The sequence below is a fragment of the Diabrotica virgifera genome, chromosome 3, assembly GCF_917563875.1.
Source record: "Diabrotica virgifera virgifera chromosome 3, PGI_DIABVI_V3a".
NCBI classification, from domain to species: domain Eukaryota; kingdom Metazoa; phylum Arthropoda; class Insecta; order Coleoptera; family Chrysomelidae; genus Diabrotica; species Diabrotica virgifera.
This window is the reverse complement of record NC_065445.1, coordinates 11,660,566-11,684,276: the sequence shown is the minus strand read 5'-3', so window position 1 is coordinate 11,684,276 and position 23,711 is coordinate 11,660,566. Positions and strand designations below refer to the sequence as shown.

Below are 23,711 nucleotides of genomic sequence, written 5' to 3'. Positions count from 1 at the left end.
TGATATCAAAATCATAAAGTATGATAAAAATTAGCTATTCACCACACCGTTGTAAGTATCTCGAAATACAGTGATGAGCGCGCTAGTAACCGGCAATATAGCTCAAAAGATAGAAAATGTATTAAGTTGTGAGATAAAAAGAAATGAAACTACTGGAGGTGGGATTTTATCGGTATTAACTTATAATTTACATTACCATTATGGATAGTTTCCACCTTTATACCTTTAAACGTCAGCTAATTAATCTCGGTCATAATTCTAATTCTACGTATGACGTTCCTTAAAACTCAGTTTTATCAGGTTATGTATGTCTTCTTCTTCTTTGGTTCATTGGCCTCTACCTGCATGGGTATTTTGGCCAGCTCATCCTATCAGAATAAAGAAAAAATCCCTTAATCATCTACAATTTAGAGTTAATAACTCAATAATTTCAAATTTTAATATTTAATTATTGCAAAAAAGTCATAAATGTGGGATTTAAAACAACCTTCGACAATTCTGTAGTGACATGAGTGAATGCGAGACGTCTAAAATCATGGTAGAAATTAAGTTAATTTTAGAATAAAAAGTTACTACTAATTAAACTGTTTTTATTTTGATTTATTATTGTCTTCAATTGATTTTTACTTTATGCGAAATCAAAAAAAAAATGTTAATGTCATGTTAACGTCATACGTAGTTACGAGGAAAGCAAAATATTGAAAATAAATGGATAAAATGATAAATAATTTGAGCACTATGTCAAAATTTACATACGACTAGATAATTCAAATCTGGGTAAAATCCCAATACAATATTTTGTAATAAATAACAGTCTGTCTGTAATCATCTGGGTTCTTCACTTCAACTAACCGAGGCCACATTACAAGATCTTGTAATGATCTTCTTCTTCTTCTTCTTCCTTTATTGGGTTATATCCCTCGCGATAATTCGCCCAGCTTACACCAGGGAAATCTTGTAATGATCGGCAGTTCTCCCTGTGCTAGAAAGATTTTTGCCTTTGTTGTATTTGTCCCATGACAATTTGCCAATTAACTAAAGAACGAGAAGAAGTAGAAGCAGATTGTGTAATGGTCGGCAGTTATCCCTGTACGAGAAACGTTTTTACCTTTGTTGTATTTGTCCGATATCAACTCTAAATTGTAGGTGAATAAGGGATTATTCCTTTATTCCAAGACGATGGACGAGCCAAATACCCATGCAGGTAGAGGCCAATAAACAAAAGAAGAGGAAGACATACATAACTTAAAACTAGGTTTGAAAGAACGTCATACGTAGAATTATGACCGAAGTTAACTAGCTGACGTTTAAAGGAATAAAGGTGGAAACTATCGATAATGGTAATGTAAATTATAAGTTAACACCGATAAAATCCCACCTCCACTAGTTGCATTTCTTTTTATCTCACAACTTAACACATTTTCCATCTTTTGAGCTATTTTGCCGGTTATTAGCGCGCTCATCACTGTATAAGCGTTTTTGGGGTGTGCCGCTTGTATATGAAGTAACATAACTTTTTTCCTATTATATATTTTGACTTAAAATTTTCCAAAAAACTTCTTCATGAACTATATTTTTTTATTGTGTTGGTTAAAATTATAAACTAAAAAGTTTGTCACTCAACTTTTTTAATTAAACATGAAACTAACGAATTATGATGACAAAATGTTAATAAATTAACAACTCCTTTTTTAATCTTTTTAAACATTTTGGACAAATTTTATTGTTATCTACGTACTTCAAAGATGACACAGTAAAATTTTTAAAAGGAAATATTTACAGCGACCAAAGATACAGCGAGGTAAATTTGAAAAATCATCAAAATTGATTTTTGGCATTTTTGTATAAAATTTATTTTTTTAACATGTTCCACCAACTCTAGATAAAAATAAACTTCATATTTGGATTCAGCGACCTCTAAAACATAAAAATAGACCAAAATTGATCATTCACCTTAAATTTGATTTTCGTGGCTGGCATAACGGAATGCCATGCCGCTCGTAGATAGAAAAGCATTATTATTTTTCTACGAGAATTCGAGAATCTGGTCAAGTTTGGAGCGCTGTAAAACCTAGATAATAAATAAAATTAAACAACTTTATAGTGAAAATTGTTTATTGAAAAATCCTCTACAAAATCGCTATGATGTTATTTTATTGTGAAATGAACGTAAAAAAAGTTATAACTTCCAAAAGGACATTTCTTACAAAATTTTCTCTTATTTTTGTTTATAACTTTTTTGTTGGTCACTTTATGATAAAAAGTAATGAATATGAAATTGTAGAAAATTTAATTTGCTTCATTTTATGTTAAATTAAATTTTCTGTAGGGTAGCTAGTTTACGAGATACAGCGCGAAAGCCCTTTGCACCTCTTTTTCCAAGATAGCGGCCGGGGGACAAGGGCCTCAACCCCAAAAACTTGAACTTAAGCTTCTACTGAACCCCCCTACACATTAAAGTCAATTTCTTGTCAAGAAATCTTGAGCTTATTAAGAAATCTAAATAAGATCTTGTAAAATGAATTTCTTCACCACTTCATAATTCTAGAAATGATTAACTTGCATTATATCACTCCCCTTCAACTACATTAAGACCCCTTCCCCACAATATATGTCCCTAATTTTAAAAAGTAAGTATTATATTTATAAAATATGCTATTAAATATCAACCTACATTTTCCTTACACTAACTTCGGTTCATCCAATCTACATAAAATACTAATACTTCTACTTTCACTTGAAGCAGAACATTGAAACTTGCTTCGATTAGGTTCTCTTTGAGAAAACTCTTTGTCAAATACCATCCCATGCTATGCTTTTAAGTGTCTGTTTAACCCGGAAGTCCCAGAATTTTTCAGTTTTAGGAAAACTCTTTTATTATGTTTTTGGAAACACGGTATACATTTATCTTATCACATAGCTTATCATATAACTTATCATTTTTGTTTTTGCCATTGGTACTGTTGTCCACCTCAATTTAAAAAAATTCCTGCTCCCTCTAGTGCCAGTATCGCCTCTAGTACTACTATGACCACTATCCTGCATTGGTAAATGCTGCTACTTTTCTTTTGCTGCCACTGTCGCATTCTCACTGGTTTCAGTTTCGGCCATAAGGGATGCTGAGACTAAGGAAGATGTAGAAATTTTACAATTTATAATTCACGTCCCATCTGCTCAGCTTGTAAATTGTAGAAGCCTCGGAGGTGTTACCAGAGAAGGTTCCCATTGTTTTCAGTCTGGTGGGATGTAGAATAACATTTTTGGATGTTGTTTTATGTGCTATTAGATTGAAAACTTATGTTTTTTGCTAGCAGTTGCCGCTAGGGCATTCCTGCCATTTCTCATTGCAATCCGTGACTGCACGCCGAGGTTTGTCCTAGTTAGGTCAGAGAGAGCAGCATATGTGCCTCCTGATGAGAGATTAATAAGTTTTGAAACCGGTAGAGGTGCTTGCTGCACTCTCTGATTGAACTGGATTAATGATGCGGCTGTAGTTTTATGTTGCAACGAAATTGAAAATGGTTATTCATTTTTGATTTAAAATGACTTTTATTTTCGTATAAATAGTAACCTGTAATATTATTTTACAGATTATACTGCTAACTTTGATGTTGAATACGATTCTGACAAATGGCGGATTAAAATCACCAAACCACTGGATGACTCCGTTTTCGACACCACAACAGAGTTGATCTTAGTGATGGAGGCTAGTGAAACTGGAATAACTTCAAAGGGTTCGTCGGTACTTGTAATTAAATTGACAGGTTCTTCTGTTAATGATAAAGTTCCAAAATTCAAAGATGTTTATTATTCCGCCGAATATCCTAAGGAGGGCTCAGGAACAATTCCATTTGATCAAGAAATTAACTTCGAAAATATAGCTGATATAAGCAAGGTTCACATAGTAGTTTCTGGTAAGTACAAATATTTCTCTCCTCTTATTGTACCATGTCCATTGTCCACCTATAACCTACACGATAGACAAACGACGTCAAAAGGTTTGCTGGGAATTGGTTGCAGGAAGCCGAAGACTGGCCCATAAAACTAAATTTTATAAATAAATTATGTATAAAAATCAATTGAATTTGTGCATAGTCAGCTGTTGTTCGATCATAACCTCCATAAGGAACACATTTTTTGTACTTCAAAGTATTTACAACTTTATTGGAAGATCAACAAAACGTCGCGCTATTTTTAAAAAAATTCAAGCCAGCTCAAAAGGTTTTGTTAAAGGGAGAATGACTTTAAAGTCGTTCAGTGACACGCGATGGGCCTGCCGAGTCGAAGCTCTACGTTCATTGCTGGACAACTTCGAAGCTACAATTTCGACTCTACAAGAAATAGAAAACACTGACCCAGACACTGGTGGTCAAGCCAGCGCTTTGATAAAAAGCATGGAAGACTTCAACTTCGTCTTCAATCTTCTTCTCTTGAAACAGGTCTTATTACAATGTGACATACTGTCAAAAACACTACAATCAGTCAGCCTGACCTTTGACTTTCTGAAATCAGTCAAGAACAGAACAATTGAGATACTACAAAGTTTTAGGACAGACCAATGTTTGACTACTGCTCTAAAATTACTGAAAAATGTGAGTTTGGAGCAGGAAATTGAAAATAGGCTGCAGGAAAACAATTTGAATGTACTTAACCACCTGAGCCAATTGTTGGGAAGACATGAAGTAGTGGAGGAAAACATCAAGTTTGTTTCAAAATACTACTCTTTGGATGAGGAGTTACTGTTACCAAGAAAGACGCTTTCTCTGTAACAGCTATAGTTAATTTAAAGAAAACAAACAAATAAAAGTCAGACCATAGAGATTTGAGACTTCTCTGGGGTGGGTTAGAAAACATAAGAAGGAATCATTTTAGTCTGGCCTAAAATGATTTATTCAAAGTAGATTTTAGGAATATCTAATTACAGGGCGCCAGCAAAAATATGTGAGAATTATAAATTAAATAGTAAATACATATAACTTTATTATCAAAACAAATATTATTTATTATAAACATCAATATAATAAGTATATCGTTACAGTGTTTGAAATGAAAGAGAAAAATACTTGCTAAAAAGTCACCTCGAAGAGGTTTCAACTAAAGTACCTAAATTCCCTAAGAGCTCTTTACATTATTTTAAAATAAAACTGTTGAATAATAATTTTATTATGACTTTAATGAAGTAATAAAATATTATCTATCTTAGGAACAGATTGACTAGTGAGATGTTGAAGTGTCTCTCAAATAAAAAAACAAAAGAATAGTCTTTTCTACGCGAAAGTAGTGATGTAAATAATTTCACTAACCTTTAGTTCCAAAACTTGAACATCTTCACACCATCAACATTCTTACAAACAACCAATAGAAAAAGTTGCATCCAACAACATCATTACTGCATTTCGGCAAACATCAAATTGGAATAAATATCCGACTTCAGCGGACAAAGGTCTCCAACTAATATTTCAAATATAATTTTCACAGCCTCTATACAAAATTCTGGAAAATCTATGCTGTGGAAACGCGTGGTTTTTTCTTCGTACAAAAAATGTATGGCTAACGAAGGCTTTCACAGAAACTAGATTCTATAATCTCCAACAAGGAATCGGAAAACTAACTCCATACGATGTTCCACAACTGATGTAATCTTTTGAATAATCCAAAATATAATTTGTGATAATATATGCACATTTTGATCGAAGTCTGATCGGTTTACTTAAAAAACCATGCTTTTACTTCAAGCAATCAACGAAGACCAGCCTCAAATTAATTATCTATTTCGAACCTGACAGAAACCTTGAACTTAGCCCAATCAAAATAAAATGTAGTATTTAATATTTCCGTTACTATTTAAATGTTAAATAAGGCCTAATAGCTATACAACTTGTTATACATCTTATCAAAATTTGATATTCATTATGAATTATACAAGAACTTTGAGAAAAAGACCTTTCAACCGTAACATTACTTTTCTGCGAAATGAAAATTTTTCATAACATGAAAGAAATGAGAAACATAACAGTTGAAGCAAAATCGTCAGTTTTTGTGGAAAAGGCTCTAAAACATGTCTTGCCCATGGCGTTTGAAATATTCAGGCTATTTTTCACGATACCATTAAACTCAGCTGGGTGTGAAAGGACCTTTTCATGCCTGAGAAGATTAAAAACCTACACCAGAAACGCAAGCGGCTAGAAAAGAATGTCTGCATTGGGGCTTTTAGCCATTGAAAGGAAAATCCCAGTCAATATTGAACGTGTCATCGATGTATTTAATATTCGGAAAAGGAGACTTCATTTCAAGTTAGATTTGAATCCATCACCTCTAAAACACACATTGGGTGGAATGCATAAAACGTAGTACCTGCTAATGCTTCAAGTATGTACTATAATTTTGAAGATTTTACTATACCTATAAAGCATTAAATGCTTTGTAAGTGTAGTAAAACACTCACAAAGCATTTGTAAGCGTAGTAATGCTTTGTAAGTGTAGTAAAATCTTCAAAAATATAGTACATACTTGAAGCATTAGCAGGTACTACGTTTTATGCATTCCACCCAATGTTTCTCTTATCTTACTAAAATACTATTGTAAATAAAAGCCTATTAAAGATTTGAATTATTGTATTGAATTTATAAGATTTAGACCTGTATCCAGTAGAATCCTAGGTTGATTTACAAGGTTGGGGCAGATGTTGTAAAAAGTCGAAAATCAGGATGTGTACAGCCAGTGTGTATAGTTATAAAAAATAGTGTATACATTGCGTTAAACCCTTCTATTTTTCCCCCGGTAGGTTTTGCCACCCCAATAAAATTCGTGAAATGACGAATATGGGAAGAAATTATTATTTTCAAAAATGAATAACCATTTTCAATTATATATGAATACCAGAGAAGGTTCCCATTGTTTTCATTCTGGTGGGATATGCTATATGCCATTAGAGTGAAAACTTAGTCTATTATTTTCAACTTTGAATGCAGAAAGTTGGATAATGATGATGATGATGATGATGATTGTACCATATTCTATTAAACTAATATAAAACCTCATTTCAAAGGCTTCCAGACGTCTTAAAGTATTTCATTTAAATGTCCGTGTCTGAGTCTGCCTGACTGTTCATGAAGATATTAATCTTCTTCGTTCTCTTCATTTCTCCTTCTTAATTCGTAAGGATCTAGTGATATTATGTAATTTGTTCTTCTTCAGTCTGTTTGCTTCCACTCCTGGACAAAGGCCTCCCCACAAGTTCTCCATTATTCTCTGTTTTGTGCTATTTGGTGCCAGTTTCTCCCCATTTTTGCTTTGATGTCATTTAGCCATCGTTTTTGTGGACTTCTTCTACTATGACTGTGCTCGCGTGGTCTGCAACGTACAGTGCTACTCATCCACTTTTCGATGTTTTGTCGTGCCACGTGTACTACCCAGTTCTATTTAATTTGCGCAATTCTTCCAATTACATCTTCCACCTTCGTCATTTGTTTGAGTATTTCTGTCCAATTATCTCTCTTCAGTGCGTGTCGTTTGCTTCGGAAAATGAGTAACCAGTAATGTTTTTTAGTGTTCGAACGATGGTCCGACCATCGTTCTGAAGATCTTCCTATGGATCTTTTCCTCGCTACGCCTTCAACTATCATTCGTTTCATGCTTTTTCCTCTTCTAGTTATATGTACAGAGAGAGTCTGTAATTTGGAATAAATTCAATATCTCAAATACTAATTGTTTTTTTGAAAAATGCTCAGACCCGTCGATTAGTATTTCAAATTGTCCTTTTTGTCATACAATAATAATGTATACAGGGTGTCCCATTTTAGAGCTATGACGTCATCGTTGATTTTATTAAATGGCAACACTATCATTTTAATAGCTATTTTGAGAGGGTGTCTAAAGTTATACACAACTGCAAAATATCAAATTTTTATTCTCTACCGTTTACAAGATAATAGAAAATAACAAAGTTGTGTCTGTAATTTGGAATAAATTCAATAATTAAAATACTAACTGTTTTTTAAAAAAATGCTCAGACCCGTCGATTAGTATTTCAAATTGTCATTTTTGACATACAATAATAATGTATACAGGGTGTCCCAATTTAGAGATATGACGTCATAGTTGATTTTCTTAAATAGCAACACTATCATTTTGATAGCTATTTTGATAGGGTGTGTAAAGTTATACATAAATGCAAAATTTCAAATTTTTATTCCCTACCATTTACAAGATAATAAAAAATAACAAAGTTATGAAAAACAAGTAATCAAATAACAATTGAATTTAATTATTTCAATTAAGCAGATACTCATAATGTTGTCCTCAATTATTTTCAAATTGTCAATGGGCAACGTTATGAGCATTTGCTTATTTGAAATAATTAAACTCAATTATTTGATTACTTGTTCATAACTTTGTTATTTTTTTATTATCTTGTATATGGTAGAAAATAAAAATTTGAAATTTTGCAGTTGTGTGTAACTTTACACACCCTATCAAAATAGCTATCAAAATGACAGTGTTTCCAATTAAGAAAATCAATGATGATGTCATATCTCTAAATTGGGAAAACCTGTATATATTATTATTGTATGTCAAACATGAAAATTGACATAATAATCGACGGGTCTAAGCATTTTTCAAAAAAACAATTAGTATTATAATTATTGAATTTATTCCAAATTACAGACATAACTTTGTTATTTTCTATTATCTTGTAAATGGTAGAGAATAAAAATTTGATATTTTGCAGTTGTGTATAACTTTACACACCCTATCAAAATAGCTATCAAAATGACAATGTTGCCATTTAAGAAAATCAACGATGACGTCATATCTCTAAATTGGGACACCCTGTATACCTACATTATTATTGTATGGCAAATAGGACAATTTGAAATACTAATCGACGGGTCTGAGCATTTTTTTAAAAAACAATTAGTATTTGAGATATTGAATTTATTCCAAATTACAGACTCTCTCTGTATATCCAAAATATCTCAATATATTTTGGTTGGTAGTTGTGGAGAGTCTAGCTTTTACGTTAAGTTCTTCTAGTAGATATTGAATAATTATTTGTGCGATGTGCGGTCCATGGTATACGCAACATTCTACATCTACGGTATACTCACATTTCAAATGCAATTACACGCATCGATTCTAACTTTTTGATTGTCCATGCTTGGTGGCGATAATAAATATTAATCCTCGAACAAGGAGTAATTTTGTGTTTTTTGGTTATGTCAGTATTCTTCTTCTTCTTATGTCACTTCCCGTTGTAGTGTTGTGGGGTTTGTTTTTGTGCTTTCCTCCAGCAATATTTTCATATAATGTGTTTAATTGCATTAGTGTCAGGCCCGCCGACAAAGGGGGTTAGGGAGCGTCAGCCGACCCCCCTGGATAATCACTCCTTAAGATAAAACAAGGTTATTGATCAATTTGGTCAAGATCGAAGGAGATTACAGTTTTTATTTACCGATTAATCTTTTTTTGTATTATATAAGATTATTAAAATATAAATTTTTCGTGTTCTTTCATTCATTTCTAGAATCGAAATATAGGTACCAGGACTAATCTGTAAAAAAAACGTGTATTTTTGGATGTGAGAGGTGGCATTCGGATTTTCGCAGATAAATAGAAATATAGGTACCAGGACTAATCTGTAAAAAAACGTGTATTTTTGGATGTGAGAGGTGGCATTCGGATTTTCGCAGATAAAGTTAGTACACCTTCAGTAATATTAATTGACTTATGCTCCTTCTCCAATATGCCCGGAACATTAATTAAAAAATTTAAATATTTACAAATTTCGAAAAACATCGATTTTTTTCTGCTTTCTTCGCTTGTAACTTTAAAACGGTTCGTTTTGGAATAAAGTCGTAGCGAAATAAAATAAAGATAATTGAATTTTATATGATATAGTATTTTTACTACAAAAACGTTATTACGTAGGTCAAAATTTTTGACGTAAGAGAACTGTCAAAACATTAGAATGTGATTTTTCATTATTGCCGTGTTTATAATAAACATAGCAATAATGAAAAGTCACATTCCAATGTTTTGACAGTTCTCTTACGTCAAAAATTTTGACCTACGTAATAACGTTTTTGTAGTAAAAATACTATATACGACTGGTCAAAAATGTCTTACCTTTAAAAGTCTTACCTTAAAAAGGTATTACCTTTTCTGCAATATAGAAATAAATACAAAATAGGGGGCAAGTACGCCTGTTGTTATTTAATGTTTCTTAACCACTTTGATGGCATTTAGAACCTTAGTAATTCGCTTAGAAAATTCTTATAACTTACTTAAATGGTCTACCAAATTTCGTTAAAATCGACTTTATAGATTTTGCATAATAAATTTGCAATATAAATGTTTTTAAAAAAGTTCAAATTTTTTAAAATCTTTCTGAACAAAAAGTAGAAAATTTAGAAGTTGGCTAGTTTTTTACATATAAAGACGAGCTCTACCTATCTAGTACACTTTACAGAATTAAAATCGGATTATTTAAGGGGCCTCAGCAATTTTTTAAAATTATAAACACTTTTTTGGCTTATAAACAAATAGCTTTGTTTAATAATAAAAAAATTAATTTTTAGCAATGCAAATAATTAAAACCGGTATAATTTGACTTAAACTTTCAAATGCTGTCAGCAGAATTGCTATTTTATTTTTTAATCAAAAGTTATTCTCGTTCAAAAATTGGAATTTTTCGATTTTTTGAATGTTCCACCGTACAAGTTGTAAACGTAATATAATAGGCATAATTTGTTAATGTGGTTTGAAAAAATTAAAAATATATATATATATATATATATATATATATATATATATATATATATATATATATATATATATAAAAAAAAACACATAATAAAATAATAACAAAAAAATAATAAATAAAAAAAAAGAAAAAAAAAATTGAAACAAACATAAAAAAAAGAAAAAAGAATTAGAAACAAACATAAAAAAAAGAAGTGTTTTGCACAAATTAAAATATATTAAAAAAACAGTAAAATAGTTAAAAAACAAAATAAAAAAAAAGCTACACAATGTACCATTGTATCTATAAAAATAATATTGTAGAATGTACTTATGTTTATAAGAAATTTATGACTATGGATCTGCAATCAATCACAAACAAGTCTGGCTAATTGGCCATTTTTCAAAAAAAAAAAAAAAAAAAAAAAAAAAAAAAGAATGTTCTACCTTGTTTATCTCGAAAACTATGCATCCTACGAAAAAACTTGTAAGAACATTTTTTTGCTTAGAATTACCCAAGAAATACAAAAAAATGTTTTATTTGGCGAAAAATCGATGTTATGTAATTCCTCAAGTTCTTTGTTTATAACAATCTTATCGACATCCGGATCAACTGTTACCCAAAAAATTCATATTCTACGGGTCAAAATACATAGAAAAAACTTGGGTAAGTCCATATAAATAAAGGAGCCCGTAGCACCCCCTCCTGGACACAGCACTAATTTGTTTATAAACCAAAAAATTGTTTATAACTTTAAAACATTGCTGAGGCTGCTTAAATAATCCGATTTCAATTCTGTAAAGTGTAAAGAATTTTAAAAAAAATTTTAATTTTTTAAAAAAGTTTAGATTGCAAAATTATTATGCAAAATCTAGTAAGTCAATTTTAATGAAATTTGGTGGACGGTTTTAGCACATTACAAAAATTTTCTAAGCGAATTAGGAAGGTTCCAAGTGTAACCTAAGTGATGGAAAAACATTGAATAAGGACAGGCTTGTTTTGCCCCCTTATTTTATATTTATTGCTATTTTGCAGCAAGGGTGTTAAATTAAGACATTTTTAACCAATCGTATCTGATAGAAAATTTAATTATCTTTGTTTTATTTCTATACGACTTTGTTCCAAATTGAATCGTTTTAAAGTTATAAGCAAAGAAAATAGAAAAAAAATCGAAATTTTTTGAAATTTTTAAATATTTTATTTTTTTTTTATTAATGTTCCGGGCATATTTGAGAAGGAGCATAAGTCAGTTATTATTAACGAAGCTATCACCTAACTTTATCCGCAAAAATCCGAATGCCACCTCTCACATCCACCTAAAAACAGATCCTTCCTGGTCTAAAAAGCGACTTAAAAATTTTGCCCCTTCCTAAATTTTTTTCTGGCGGCTGCCCTGATTAGTGTATCTCGAATCTATGCCTGTGTTTTTAGAGATTCAAGCACAACTCATAATAGTATCCTCATAATATAACTCTTTTTTCATTCTAGATTATACCGATTACTTCAGCGTTGCTTACGATACAACAAAGACAGCCTGGTCTATAACCATCGTTAAACCACTAGACCTAAACGCTGTAACTGGACCCGTCATAACGACATTATCTGCTACAATAGACGGAGATGACGAGCATAAACCAGTGGCTGCATTTACTTTAAAACTTCCGGAACTTACTGCTCCTATCTTCTCCAAACCGTATTATCAAGCAGAGTACAAAGTTTCTGGCACTACAGCAACTGTAAATTTGATAGATCAAATTGGATTTGGTGCTGACGTTGATGATACTAACATTGACATAACGTCTAATGGTAAGATAATTATAGTTTTTATTAACTATTACTTTTGTTTTTACCCACCTTACACCTTACTCTTGCTCTGTTGCTTTGACCAAGAGGGTTAGGCTGGTATGGGTTCCGGGACACCAGGCACGTAGCCAGGAAATGAGCATGAGGGGGGTCCAAACACAACTCTTATGACGCTCTCTGAACTAACTATAGTAATACGGCTCTTGTTTCGATTCATAAATAAATGATTATTTATTATTTTTATTAGTTCTACTCCTATTCTGAGTATTGGGAACTAATCTTTCGATCTAGAACTAATAGATCTCCATCTACTCCGGCGATTCGTTGGCTTGCAAATTTTAGAAGCCCCGAATGGTGTAATCAGGAGATTAGTTCTGATAAAGTTTTATTTTTATTATTGTTAATATTAAAAGTATAACTTTCGTTCGTTTTTAGCAGATGCCACCACGGCATCCATATCATCATAATCTTTCGTTTGTGGGTAGAGGCTGACAGCCAGAATTTTAGTGGTTCAGAGAGAATCAAATATGTGCTCTCTGAAGAGACTACCTTTCCTCGATGTTTTAGTCTCAAAGAAGGATACTGATAGAGGGTATGATAGAGTCAAAATGACTTGTTCTAACGAAAATTCATGCTTAGAAAAAAAAACAATTGTTAACATCTGTTTTATTAAATGATTATCCTTTATCGTTTACAAATAAGGAATTGTCAAGATTGGATCGAATGGAACAGAACAACTTATAGCGGGATCCTATAGCATTCACAAGAAATAATACTAGGAAAATATGAATACCATATATAAAAGTACTATCCGAGAAACTTAATACAATAGGAAATAAATTCAACATTTCAACAGCATTCAAAGCAACAAACACGTTGAGATCTATTCTATCTAAAACTAAACCTAACAGTGAACAAAAAAGAACAAAGAATTGTATTTATGAAATACCTTGTGAATGCAAACAATTTTATTTAGGTGAAACATCAAGACCATTAAACGTTAGAATAAGAAGTGAACATCAGTCTTATATTAAAAATAGGGAATTTGATAGATCTCAAATATGTCAACACGCATGGGATAATAAACATAGAGAAACAGATTTCCTGAAAGAAACAGATAGTAAAAAGAGAAAAATCAAAGAAGTGGCTCTAATTATGCTAAATGAAACCAATTGTGTCGCAAGTTCCTCGGTAGAATGCAGTAGGATGTGGTTACCCATATTAAAAGAGGAAGTCAATAACATATCGAGCTAGTACAGATTTTATATTTTGGTAATATTTATATATATATATATATATATATATATATGCAATTTTCATTATAAGGCAATTGATGGAAAAATACAGGAGTAAAGAAACAAACGCTCATATGGTATTCATTGATCTTGAGAAAGCATATGATAGAGTTCCTCGAGAGATTCTGTGGTGGGCACTCAATAAGAAAGGAGTCCCTGGTGAATATGTAAAGATTGTGAGGGATATGTATGAGGGAGTAACGACTAGTGTTAGGACAGGTGTGGGAGAGACTGATAAATTTCATGTGAAAGTAGGACTGCACCAAGGTTCTGTGCTTAGTCCGTATTTATTCTCATTAGTTGTGGACCAGATAACAACGAAACTACAGGGTAACATTCCATGGTGCTTAATGTATGCTGATGATGTCGTGTTAGTAGGAAATAGTGAAAGAGACCTAGAACAAAAACTGGAACAGTGGAGACAAGCTCTGGAGGAAAAAGGTTTAAAACTTAGTAGGACAAAAACAGAGTATTTGGAATGTTCATTTAAAGATGGAGCTACTACAAATAAAATGGTATCTTTGGATGGTGAAATGATTGTGAAAAGCAATAGTTTTAAGTACCTAGGATCGGTATTACAGAGTAATGGAGAAATAGATGGAGATGCATGCAGTAGAATTAGGGCTGGATGGATGAAGTGGAAAGAAGCGAGTGGTGTGTTGTGTGACAGAAAAATTCCAATGAAGCTGAAGGGAAAATTCTATAAAACAGCCATAAGACCGGCTATGATGTACGGAACTGAATGTTGGGCAGTGAAAAAGAAAGAGGAACAACGAATGCATGTGGCGGAAATGAGAATGCTTAGATGGATGAGTGGAGTGACAAAGAAGGATAAAATTAGAAATGAGTATATTAGGGGAAGTCTAGGTGTGGCACCAATTGATGCCAAAATGAGAGAGCATAGGTTAAGATGGTTTGGTCATGTTCAACGTCGAGACGTTAATCACCCAATACGAAGAATAGCTGAAGTGCAGATTCCTGGAAGGAGTAGGAGAGGAAGACCAAAGAAGACCTGGGGGGAGGCGATAAGGCAGGACATGTTGGTAAAGGGGATTAACATTGATATGACCCAAGACAGAATTGTGTGGAGAAATGCAATTAGGGAAGCCGACCCCGCATAGGGATAAGGCAAAGAGAATGATGATATATATATATATATATATATATATATATATATATATATATGTATTATTAATTATTTAAAATAACATATGTACATATTAAGGTCAGAGTTTGGTACTAGTTCTGAGAGTAAACAAAAGTAGTAAGACCTAATACTCACGATGTCGGGATAGTATCACGAGATTTTTTCCTGTTTTTTCCTCGTGATTTACTATGGTATCTAACGCAAGAATTTTATTGCCACCGTTGCATGTGGTTGTCTTTTTAAAGACAGATCACATGTTATGGTTTTTTGTGACGGTTATTCTTGAGTTGGGGTTGATTTCATGTAATCGAATGAACTATCTTTCAGTAAAGTCGTCCCAGGAACGCAACTCACAAGTATTGGCAATATCATATACTATGACAGTATAATTTTACTAACGTAAAATTATACGTAAAATTAGTCTAACGCGAGAATTTTACTGTCATCGTTGCATTTGGTTGTCTTTTTTAAGACAGATCACATGCTATGATTTTTTTGCGACGGATATTCTTGAGTTGGGATTGATTTCATGTAATCGAATGAACTATCTTTTAGTAAAGTCGTCCCAGGAACGCAACTCATAAATATTGGCGATATCATTTTAAAGTCTTCTACTTTAAAATGTACAATATATGTCTGAATTGCCGATATAAATGAGTCAGATTAAATAAATTATTAGAAGAGTTTTTTACTAAGCAATAACAGTTTTGTTTAATTCATTAATATTTTTTGTATTTTGACAACGGCATCCGATTTTGACGTCGAAACGTTTATAAAATCATTTTTTAGTAAAATTGTGGCTTATTTCCCATCAAAACTAGTTAAATATGGGATGTTCATAAATCCTATTTTGGATTCTACGGTTAGTTTGACCTATGTAAGTTCGGGGACAATCTGAACACGGAATTTTATAAACTCCTTGGAACTCTATATATACCTGGAGCCTGGACGTTTATACAGCTAACTGTCATTCTTTTTTCATGTACATACTTGAAACACTTTCCTTGCTCCATTAAAGTAATAGAAACACAAAAAATTATATAAAAATAATTTCCTTTTTTAATTTTACAGATTATTCAGAATATTTTACATTTACCTACGAGGAGAAACAATGGAAAGTCGTTACAAACGGCATACTGGACCTTAAAGAGCTGGATCGCTCCGATCTAGTAGTTTCCATTACAGCTACTGACAAAACCACCAAACTGACCAGCTTTTCTGTCATCGATCTCAAATTACCTAATGTGAACACTGAAGATGCTCCAAAGTTTTCCAAAACATATTATACCGCTAGCTACACTGTATCTGGAGACAACAAGGCTACTGTAACTCTTGACGAGCAGTTCGCATTCAGTAACAGAGATGACCCAAAGAGTGTTACTTTAACCACTGATAGTAAGTAAAACTATATTATATCTTCTTTTTCTTTTGCCCTTTCATTCGTCCAATTTTGAACAGAGGCTTCCCCCAGTGTCCTTCATTCGCTTCTGTTTTGTGCTTTCTCTTTTTAGTGTGTTCCTCCTATCTTTCTAAGGTCATCTCCCCATCTCATCTGGGGTCGTCCTCTTGCTCTCTTTCCTGTCCATGGTCTTCATTGTTGTATCGTATCGTATAGATATATTTTATAACAACATTATATTATATGTTATTTACAAATGCCCTAAGGGCTTTAGACGCCCATGGCTTAAGAAGTTTTTTCATTCCTCGTTTTCACTTTTTTTAAGTACTGATATCTGCTTTGGCTTGATATGTGATTTTTCTCCAGTTCTTCCTATTTCTGGCTTTCTACCCTATTCTCTCCATATATTTTTCGATCTCTTGCTTCCATCCATTTTTCGGTCTTCCTTTTCTCTTTTTTGTGGCCATAGTACTCTTTTTGGATTCTTCATGTTCCGCATCCTTTTTAGGTGACCTCGCCATCTAAATATCTGTGCCTTTATCACTACTATTAAATTAGATTTGATATATAACCTTTAACTCATCTGATTCATAAACTGTCCTTTATTATTTCTCCATATATCTGCCATAGGATATTCCTTTCGCATATCTCTAGTAACTTTTATTCATTTTTTGTCATTGTCCATGTCTCACTGCAGTAATTTACTATTGATCGTATAGTTGTTTTGTATAACTGTATTTTTGTCTTTCTTGATAAAAACTTGCTTTCCAATATTCCTTTAAGCGTACGTACACTTCTACTGCCTGCCATTATTCTAGCTTCTATGTTGTATTTCTTCTTTAATGTCCAGTTTACATGATATTACTACTCATATTTCGTATGATTTTCCTTCTTCGATTTCTACTTTAAAATTTTCTCTATTTCTGAACTGATCATCTATCCATCCATACATTTTGTTTTAGTTTCATTTATGTACAGTCACATTTTCTTCGCTGCTTTTATTAGTCTCTGTTCTATCACCTATATTTCTTGTATGTAGTGTTGCCAGCAATACCACATCATCCGCAAATGCCAAAACTTGGTGTAATTTTTTATATAGAAGTCCTTCTCTATTGATTTTCCCTATTCGCAATATTTTTTCTAGGCATAAGTTGAAAAGTATTGATGACAAAAATCTTATTCCTTCATTTACTATAAATTTGTCCAATGATTGATTGCTTATTTTGACCCTGTTTTCTGTACTCTCTAAAGTAAGATGTACCATGTAGCGTAATCGTCTGCTAACTCCCAATTCCTCAATAGTCCAGAGAAATAAGATTTTTCTCGTGACACATCCCCCTCCAGGCCGAAACAAAATTTTTTGAGTAGTATGGACATCTATATTAATAGCCTTTATGTTTCCTGCAGCCGATTTTGATGATATACATAGTTATAAACAAATGAAGATCAAAAAACTGTAAATTTTCGCTTTTTTCGTCTATAACCAAAAAGTTAAGCATTTTAAACAAATTTGAGGGTAATAAACTCATAAATCGTCTAAAAAATTTCAATATGGCGTTCGCTGAATATGTTTATCCTTATTGGTTGCTTAGAAAAGTGCAAAATAAATCATAAATTTTGAGTTTTTATAAATATTCATAACTTTGTAAAAATTAACTTAGAACCTTCTTATTACACAAATTGCTGAGACTTCTGGTGCTTAAATTACATTTTAAATTTCAAAGCAATCGGTCAAATAGTTTAAAAGTTATTTAATTTGTTTATCCCAAATTCATTTTTTTGCAACACTATAAGTCAGAAAATTATGAGGTTACAGTAATACTTCTGACAGTTTATGGAAGACGAACATTTATACTATTGACTTAATTAAAAAAAATGACAAAAAGTAATTTTAAACAGTGTAAAATTATTTTGCAAAAACACGTCGATTTTTTGCTTACTTATAAAAAATTAGAATAACTTTTTAACCGTTACATGTAGAAAAATTATTTTTTCATATTTAGAAAGACTGAATTTTTATACACATTTAGAAAGAAAAACAATTGTCCTAAGACAATTAGGGACGAAGTTAGCCCCCCCTTTTTTTAATTCACATGTTTTTGCAAAATCATTTTGCAGTATTTAGAATTATTTTTGTCATTTCTTTTTAATTAAGTTATTAGTATAAATCTTCTTCTTTCATAAACTATCCAAAGTATTAGTGTAACTTCATCATTTTCTGACTTATAGCGTTGCAAAAAAAATTAAACAAATTAAGCACCTTTTAAACTATTTGACCAATTACTTTGAAATTTAGGGTATGATTTAAGCACCAGAAGTCTCAGCATTTCGTGTAATAAGAACGTTCTAAGTTAATTTTTACATAAGTTATGAATATTTATAAAAACTCAAAATTTATGATATATTTTGCAATTTTCTAAGCAACCAATAAGCTTTGACATATTCAGCGAACGCCATATTGAAGTTTTTTATACGATTTATGAGTTTCTCACTCTCAAATTTGTTTAAAATACTTAACTTTTTGGTTATAGACGAAAAAAGCAAAAATTTACCGTTTTTTGATTTTCATTTGTTTATAACTATGTATATCATCAAAATCGGCTGCAGGAAACATATAGGTTATTAATATAGATGTCCATACTACTCAAAAAATTTAGTTTCGGCCTGGAGGGGGTTGTGTCACCAACAGGATATTTTTTCCCTTATTTCTCTGAACTACAATGGCCTCTTTTTATTCCTTCCTCTTTATTCTACCATATGCTTGCTGGAAGCTGGAAGGCAGGAAACCAGTACAATATCATAACAACATTTAAAATATTAAACACACTCGGACCTATCCTTCTAAATCTAAACGCACGTCATCAATCATAGACAATACATATACAACACACAATACACAACGCAATATTGTTTTGCATTATTTCAGTGTGCATAAACCACAGAGAAATAATGCCGAACCACACAAAATAATCAGAAATTAATGTACCATAGGACATAAAACATCCACCCTCAGATCTTTTCAGCCAAGTATGGCTGTAGCCTACAATACCATGCCCAAGTATATCAACGTTAATTTTAATAACACATATCCTTCTCAATAACTTGGCGGTTATATACGCTTTAAACACAATTTTTCTTGTCTTCCCTGATCTTCCTATAGTCTCAGAATCCACATGGCTTGAATTTTTAGAAGTCTCGGATGGTGTTACCAGAGAAGCTTTTCCATTGTTTTTAATCTGGTAGGATATAAAATGGTATTTTAAATATCATTTTATGTGCTATTAGATTGAAAACTTGAACTTTTTTCTACCAGATGTCGCTAGGACATCCCTGCCATTTCGGTCGTTGCAATCGTTCGACACGAGAAGTATTATCCTAGTTCCTTCAGAGAGAAGAGCATATGTATCTCCTGGTGAGGGACTAAGAAGCCCCGAAACCGGTTCTTGATGTAGTCTCTGATTGAACTGGAAATATAATGCGACTGCGGTTTCGGGTTGCAAGGAAATTGAAAATGTTTATTCTTATTAATCTTTTTGAAAACGATTTCAGGAGTGGTAATGAAAACGTCAAAATTTTTTACAAATTTTATTGTCATTACAAGCAACTGTGGCCAAACACAATATTTAATGTATTATACCATTGTTGCCTAAAATTTATTCTAACATAAATGTTATTTTAGACTACCAGAAAAACTTTATTATAAAATTTACTGATGGAAAATGGACTATAACCGTTGATCAAAATCTAGATGCAGACACACTAAACTCCAATGATATAGTTATGTCTGTCATAGCTACAGATTCCACCACCAAGGATGTAGGCGAATGTACTCTGCTGATGACGCTGCCGAAAATTAATAGCAAAGATGCACCTAGATTCGATAAGCCTTATTATCAGTCTGAATGCGATGATGCTACCACAAGTTTGGATGCAGAAATAGCGATTACCAATAAAGATGATTTATCGGATATTAATGTCAGTATCCTTGAACAAGGTAAGTAATGTTTTATTTTGTAAATGTTGGTAGTTCTCTATCTGCAGCTCCACTCGATTTGAACATCCATTATAGAATAGCACATGGTACGGATGTGGTCACTGAATAGTTTACACTCAGAATCTCAGAGAACTCTTCTAATTATGTTAAAATTTGCTTTCGCCTTTTCTATTCTTATTTTGATTTTCTGGAAGTAATCATTTGTGGAGTTGATTATTGTTCCAAGATATGCATATTGGTCTAGTCCAGTGTTTCCCAACGTGGCTTTTCGCAGGGGGCAATTCGAAAATGGACTCAACACGAGTTAAATCCTTTCGGTACTGGTCATTTAAATGCAATGCTAGGTTTCGGTACAGGAACGAAAAAAGCAAATTCTTAAATAATTGCGGTAAATAATTATTAGGTATTATCTATTATTTCGCTATAAGAAAATTTCAATTATATCTTTGGCGCCTCAAGTAAACTTAAAATCTTGAAAAGAGAACAACATTACAGTATCTATGTACTACTCATACTTCAACTAATAATCGTGTTCTTGAGGATAGTTGTCCAATTTCTTGATTAATCGCTTAAGGGCATAAAGGGTATTCATTTTTTTGAATCCTGAGAAAACTAATTAGTATTTTTGAAAAATTTAAAGGCAGAATGAAAGATTACGTTATTACCCAGGGCCGAATGTTTCTGAAAACTTACATAATGTTTATTTTAATAAGTTACAGGGGTGACAAAAAAATAATGTATAGTGTGACTTTTAATTTCAAATATCTCATTCAATAGAAACTTTTTGGTTATTCTAAGGGACTTTCGGCCCTCGGTAGTAATGTAATTTTTCATTTTGCGTTTAAATTTTTCAAAAATACTTATTCCTTTCCTCAGGATTCGAAAAAAATGAATACATTTAAAACACATTGAATATTTTGACAGGCGACTTTTTGCATATATGCCCTTAAACAGGAAAAAATCATACTATAGGAGAGAATTTAATAACACCATCAATAGCAGCATTTCTTAACAGTTCTTGAAAAAGATGACAAAAATATCTAAAAGCTGTGCAACTCAGTAACAATACTGTTAGCAGAAAAGTAGACGAAATGAGTGAAGCTATTGAAAAACAAGTTGTTGAAAAGCTGAAAACAAGAAATTTGTCAGTGAAAATGGATGGATCAACTTTAAGAGACAGTGAGGCAGTATTGGTAACTTACGTAAGGTATACTGATAAATAAAGTTTGTTGAAAAATTGATGTTCTGTAAAAAACTACCACTAATTTCAAAGATATATAATAAGCTAAAAAACTGCTTGTTGTCAATGATATACCAATAAAAATATAACATCTTGTATTGCAGATGGTGCTCCCTATATGATGGACAAGAAAAATGGCTGCTTAAAGTTGATGAAAGATGCGAATCCAGAAATGATTATTTTGCATTGTGTTATCCATAGGGAAAACTTGGCAGCTAAAACATCTCGACTGATTTTACTGCATTCAGTGATAAAGTATGTTAATACTATTAAAACTAATGCCAAAGCGTCCCTTTAAGCTATTTTGTGAAGAACAAAATGAAGACCCAATGTGATTTTTACTTCATACTGAAGTAAAATGGCTAAAATGCTTGAAAAGATTTGTGACTCAGTTTTATAATTTTTGAAAAAGTTTGAACAGTTACCGCTTTACTTGTTTTTGTCAATCATCTGAAAATTCTATCGGCTGATTAAGAAAGATTTTTAGATATAAAACAAATTGATTTTAAACATGGATGATGCAGCCAATATTAAAGGATTTGCCTGATATATCAAATGTGCAGTATCATGATCATGAAGAACTGGCAGAATTGCAAAATAATGAGTCAGGTAAAAGTGTGTTTAATAAAAAACGAGGAAAAAGAAGTAAATTTCCAAAGTCAACCAAATGTGCAAGAAAGCTATTGCTACCATTTCCATCTTCATATTTAGCTGAATGTGAAATAAGTGCTGTAAATGATTTTCTGGTAAAAAATAAATCGGCTGAATATAACACAATGTCAATACTTGAGACTGAAGCTAACCAAATTGGGACCCAATATGAAATATGTGTGTAGCAAGGCATCAAGTACAAGAATCTCACTAAATTAAAATAATAAATTAATATAGAAAAATCTATGAACAATTAAATTTTTTAATACTAAATAATAATATTATATTTGTTACATAGGAGTTGCATAAGAACTTTAGAAAGGCTAAAGGCAAAAAAGGTTGGGAAACACTGGCTAGTCGCTCGACATTGTTCTGTTTATAAAAAGATTTTCGTTATTTCTTTGAGTTTTCGATATTTTTGTAAACTTTGTCTTCTTGGCGTTCATTGTTAGACCGTATTCTTGTCCATACTCCGCAAATCGGGTCACCAGCCTCTGAAGATCCCCAATATTTTCGGCTAAGATGACAGTGTCCTCTGCATATATAATGTTGTTAATGGGAACTCCATTTACCTTTATTCCAGCTAATTCACCCTCAAGAGCTTTTTCAGGATCTCTTCCGAGCAGGCGTTAAAAAGAATTGGCGACAACATGCATCCCTGTCTCAGCCCACGTCTGACTTTAATTTCCTCTGACAGCTGTTCGTTAACACGCACTTTTGCTCGCTGCTTCTAGTATAAATTCTATTCTAATAGACATTGTAGTCTATCTTCTTTGATTTCAGGGCATGCATTAATTGTTCATGTCGTACTTGGTGGAATGCTTTATTATAGTCGATAAAACATGCATATATATATCCAGGGCCTATTTTACCACTAGGCCCGTGAGGCACCTACCTCTGGCCCGTATTTGAATGGGGTCCGGAAAGATCACCAAACAAAACATGTTTATTACAATAACAAAACAAATTTTCAAAATTCTTTCATTTTACGAACAGGCAATGATAAATAATAACCATAAGAGTTATAATTAAGTGGATAGGCGCAAACTTTCGGCTTCAATGCTCTTTAAATGCATTCATTTTTTCCAATCCTCAAAAAACTAATAAATATTTCAAAAAAATTTAGACGCAGAGTGAAAGATTACATTATTACCGAGGGTCAAATATGTCCCTTAGAATAAATAAAAAGTTTCTTTTGAATAAGATATGTATTTAAAATTAAAAAATCACACTCAATTTTCTCTTTTTTTCACCCCTGTAACTTATTAAAATAAACATTATCGAAGATTCAAGGGACTTTCGGTCCTCGGTAGTAACGTAATCTTTCATTCTGCGTTTAAATTGTTCAAAAATACAAAAATACTTACAAAAGCATGAGAAAACCTATTAGTTTTCTCAGGCTTCGAAAGAAACGAATGCATTTAAATAGCATTGAAGC

General features: G+C 32.2%; 1 protein-coding gene across 44 annotated transcripts in view; it reads left to right on the top strand.

Moving 5' to 3' along the window:
• LOC114349448 (uncharacterized) overlaps positions 1–23,711 on the top strand; it is a 140,671-nt gene that overhangs the window by 59,826 nt on the left and 57,134 nt on the right. For all 44 annotated transcript variants that reach the window (XM_050646319.1, XM_050646313.1, XM_050646307.1 and 41 more), the window contains 4 exons: positions 3,591–3,914; positions 12,233–12,550; positions 16,061–16,384; positions 20,068–20,382. In XM_050646319.1, the coding sequence (XP_050502276.1) occupies positions 3,591–3,914; positions 12,233–12,550; positions 16,061–16,384; positions 20,068–20,382 (1,281 nt within the window). The remainder of the gene's footprint in view (positions 1–3,590; positions 3,915–12,232; positions 12,551–16,060; positions 16,385–20,067; positions 20,383–23,711) is intronic.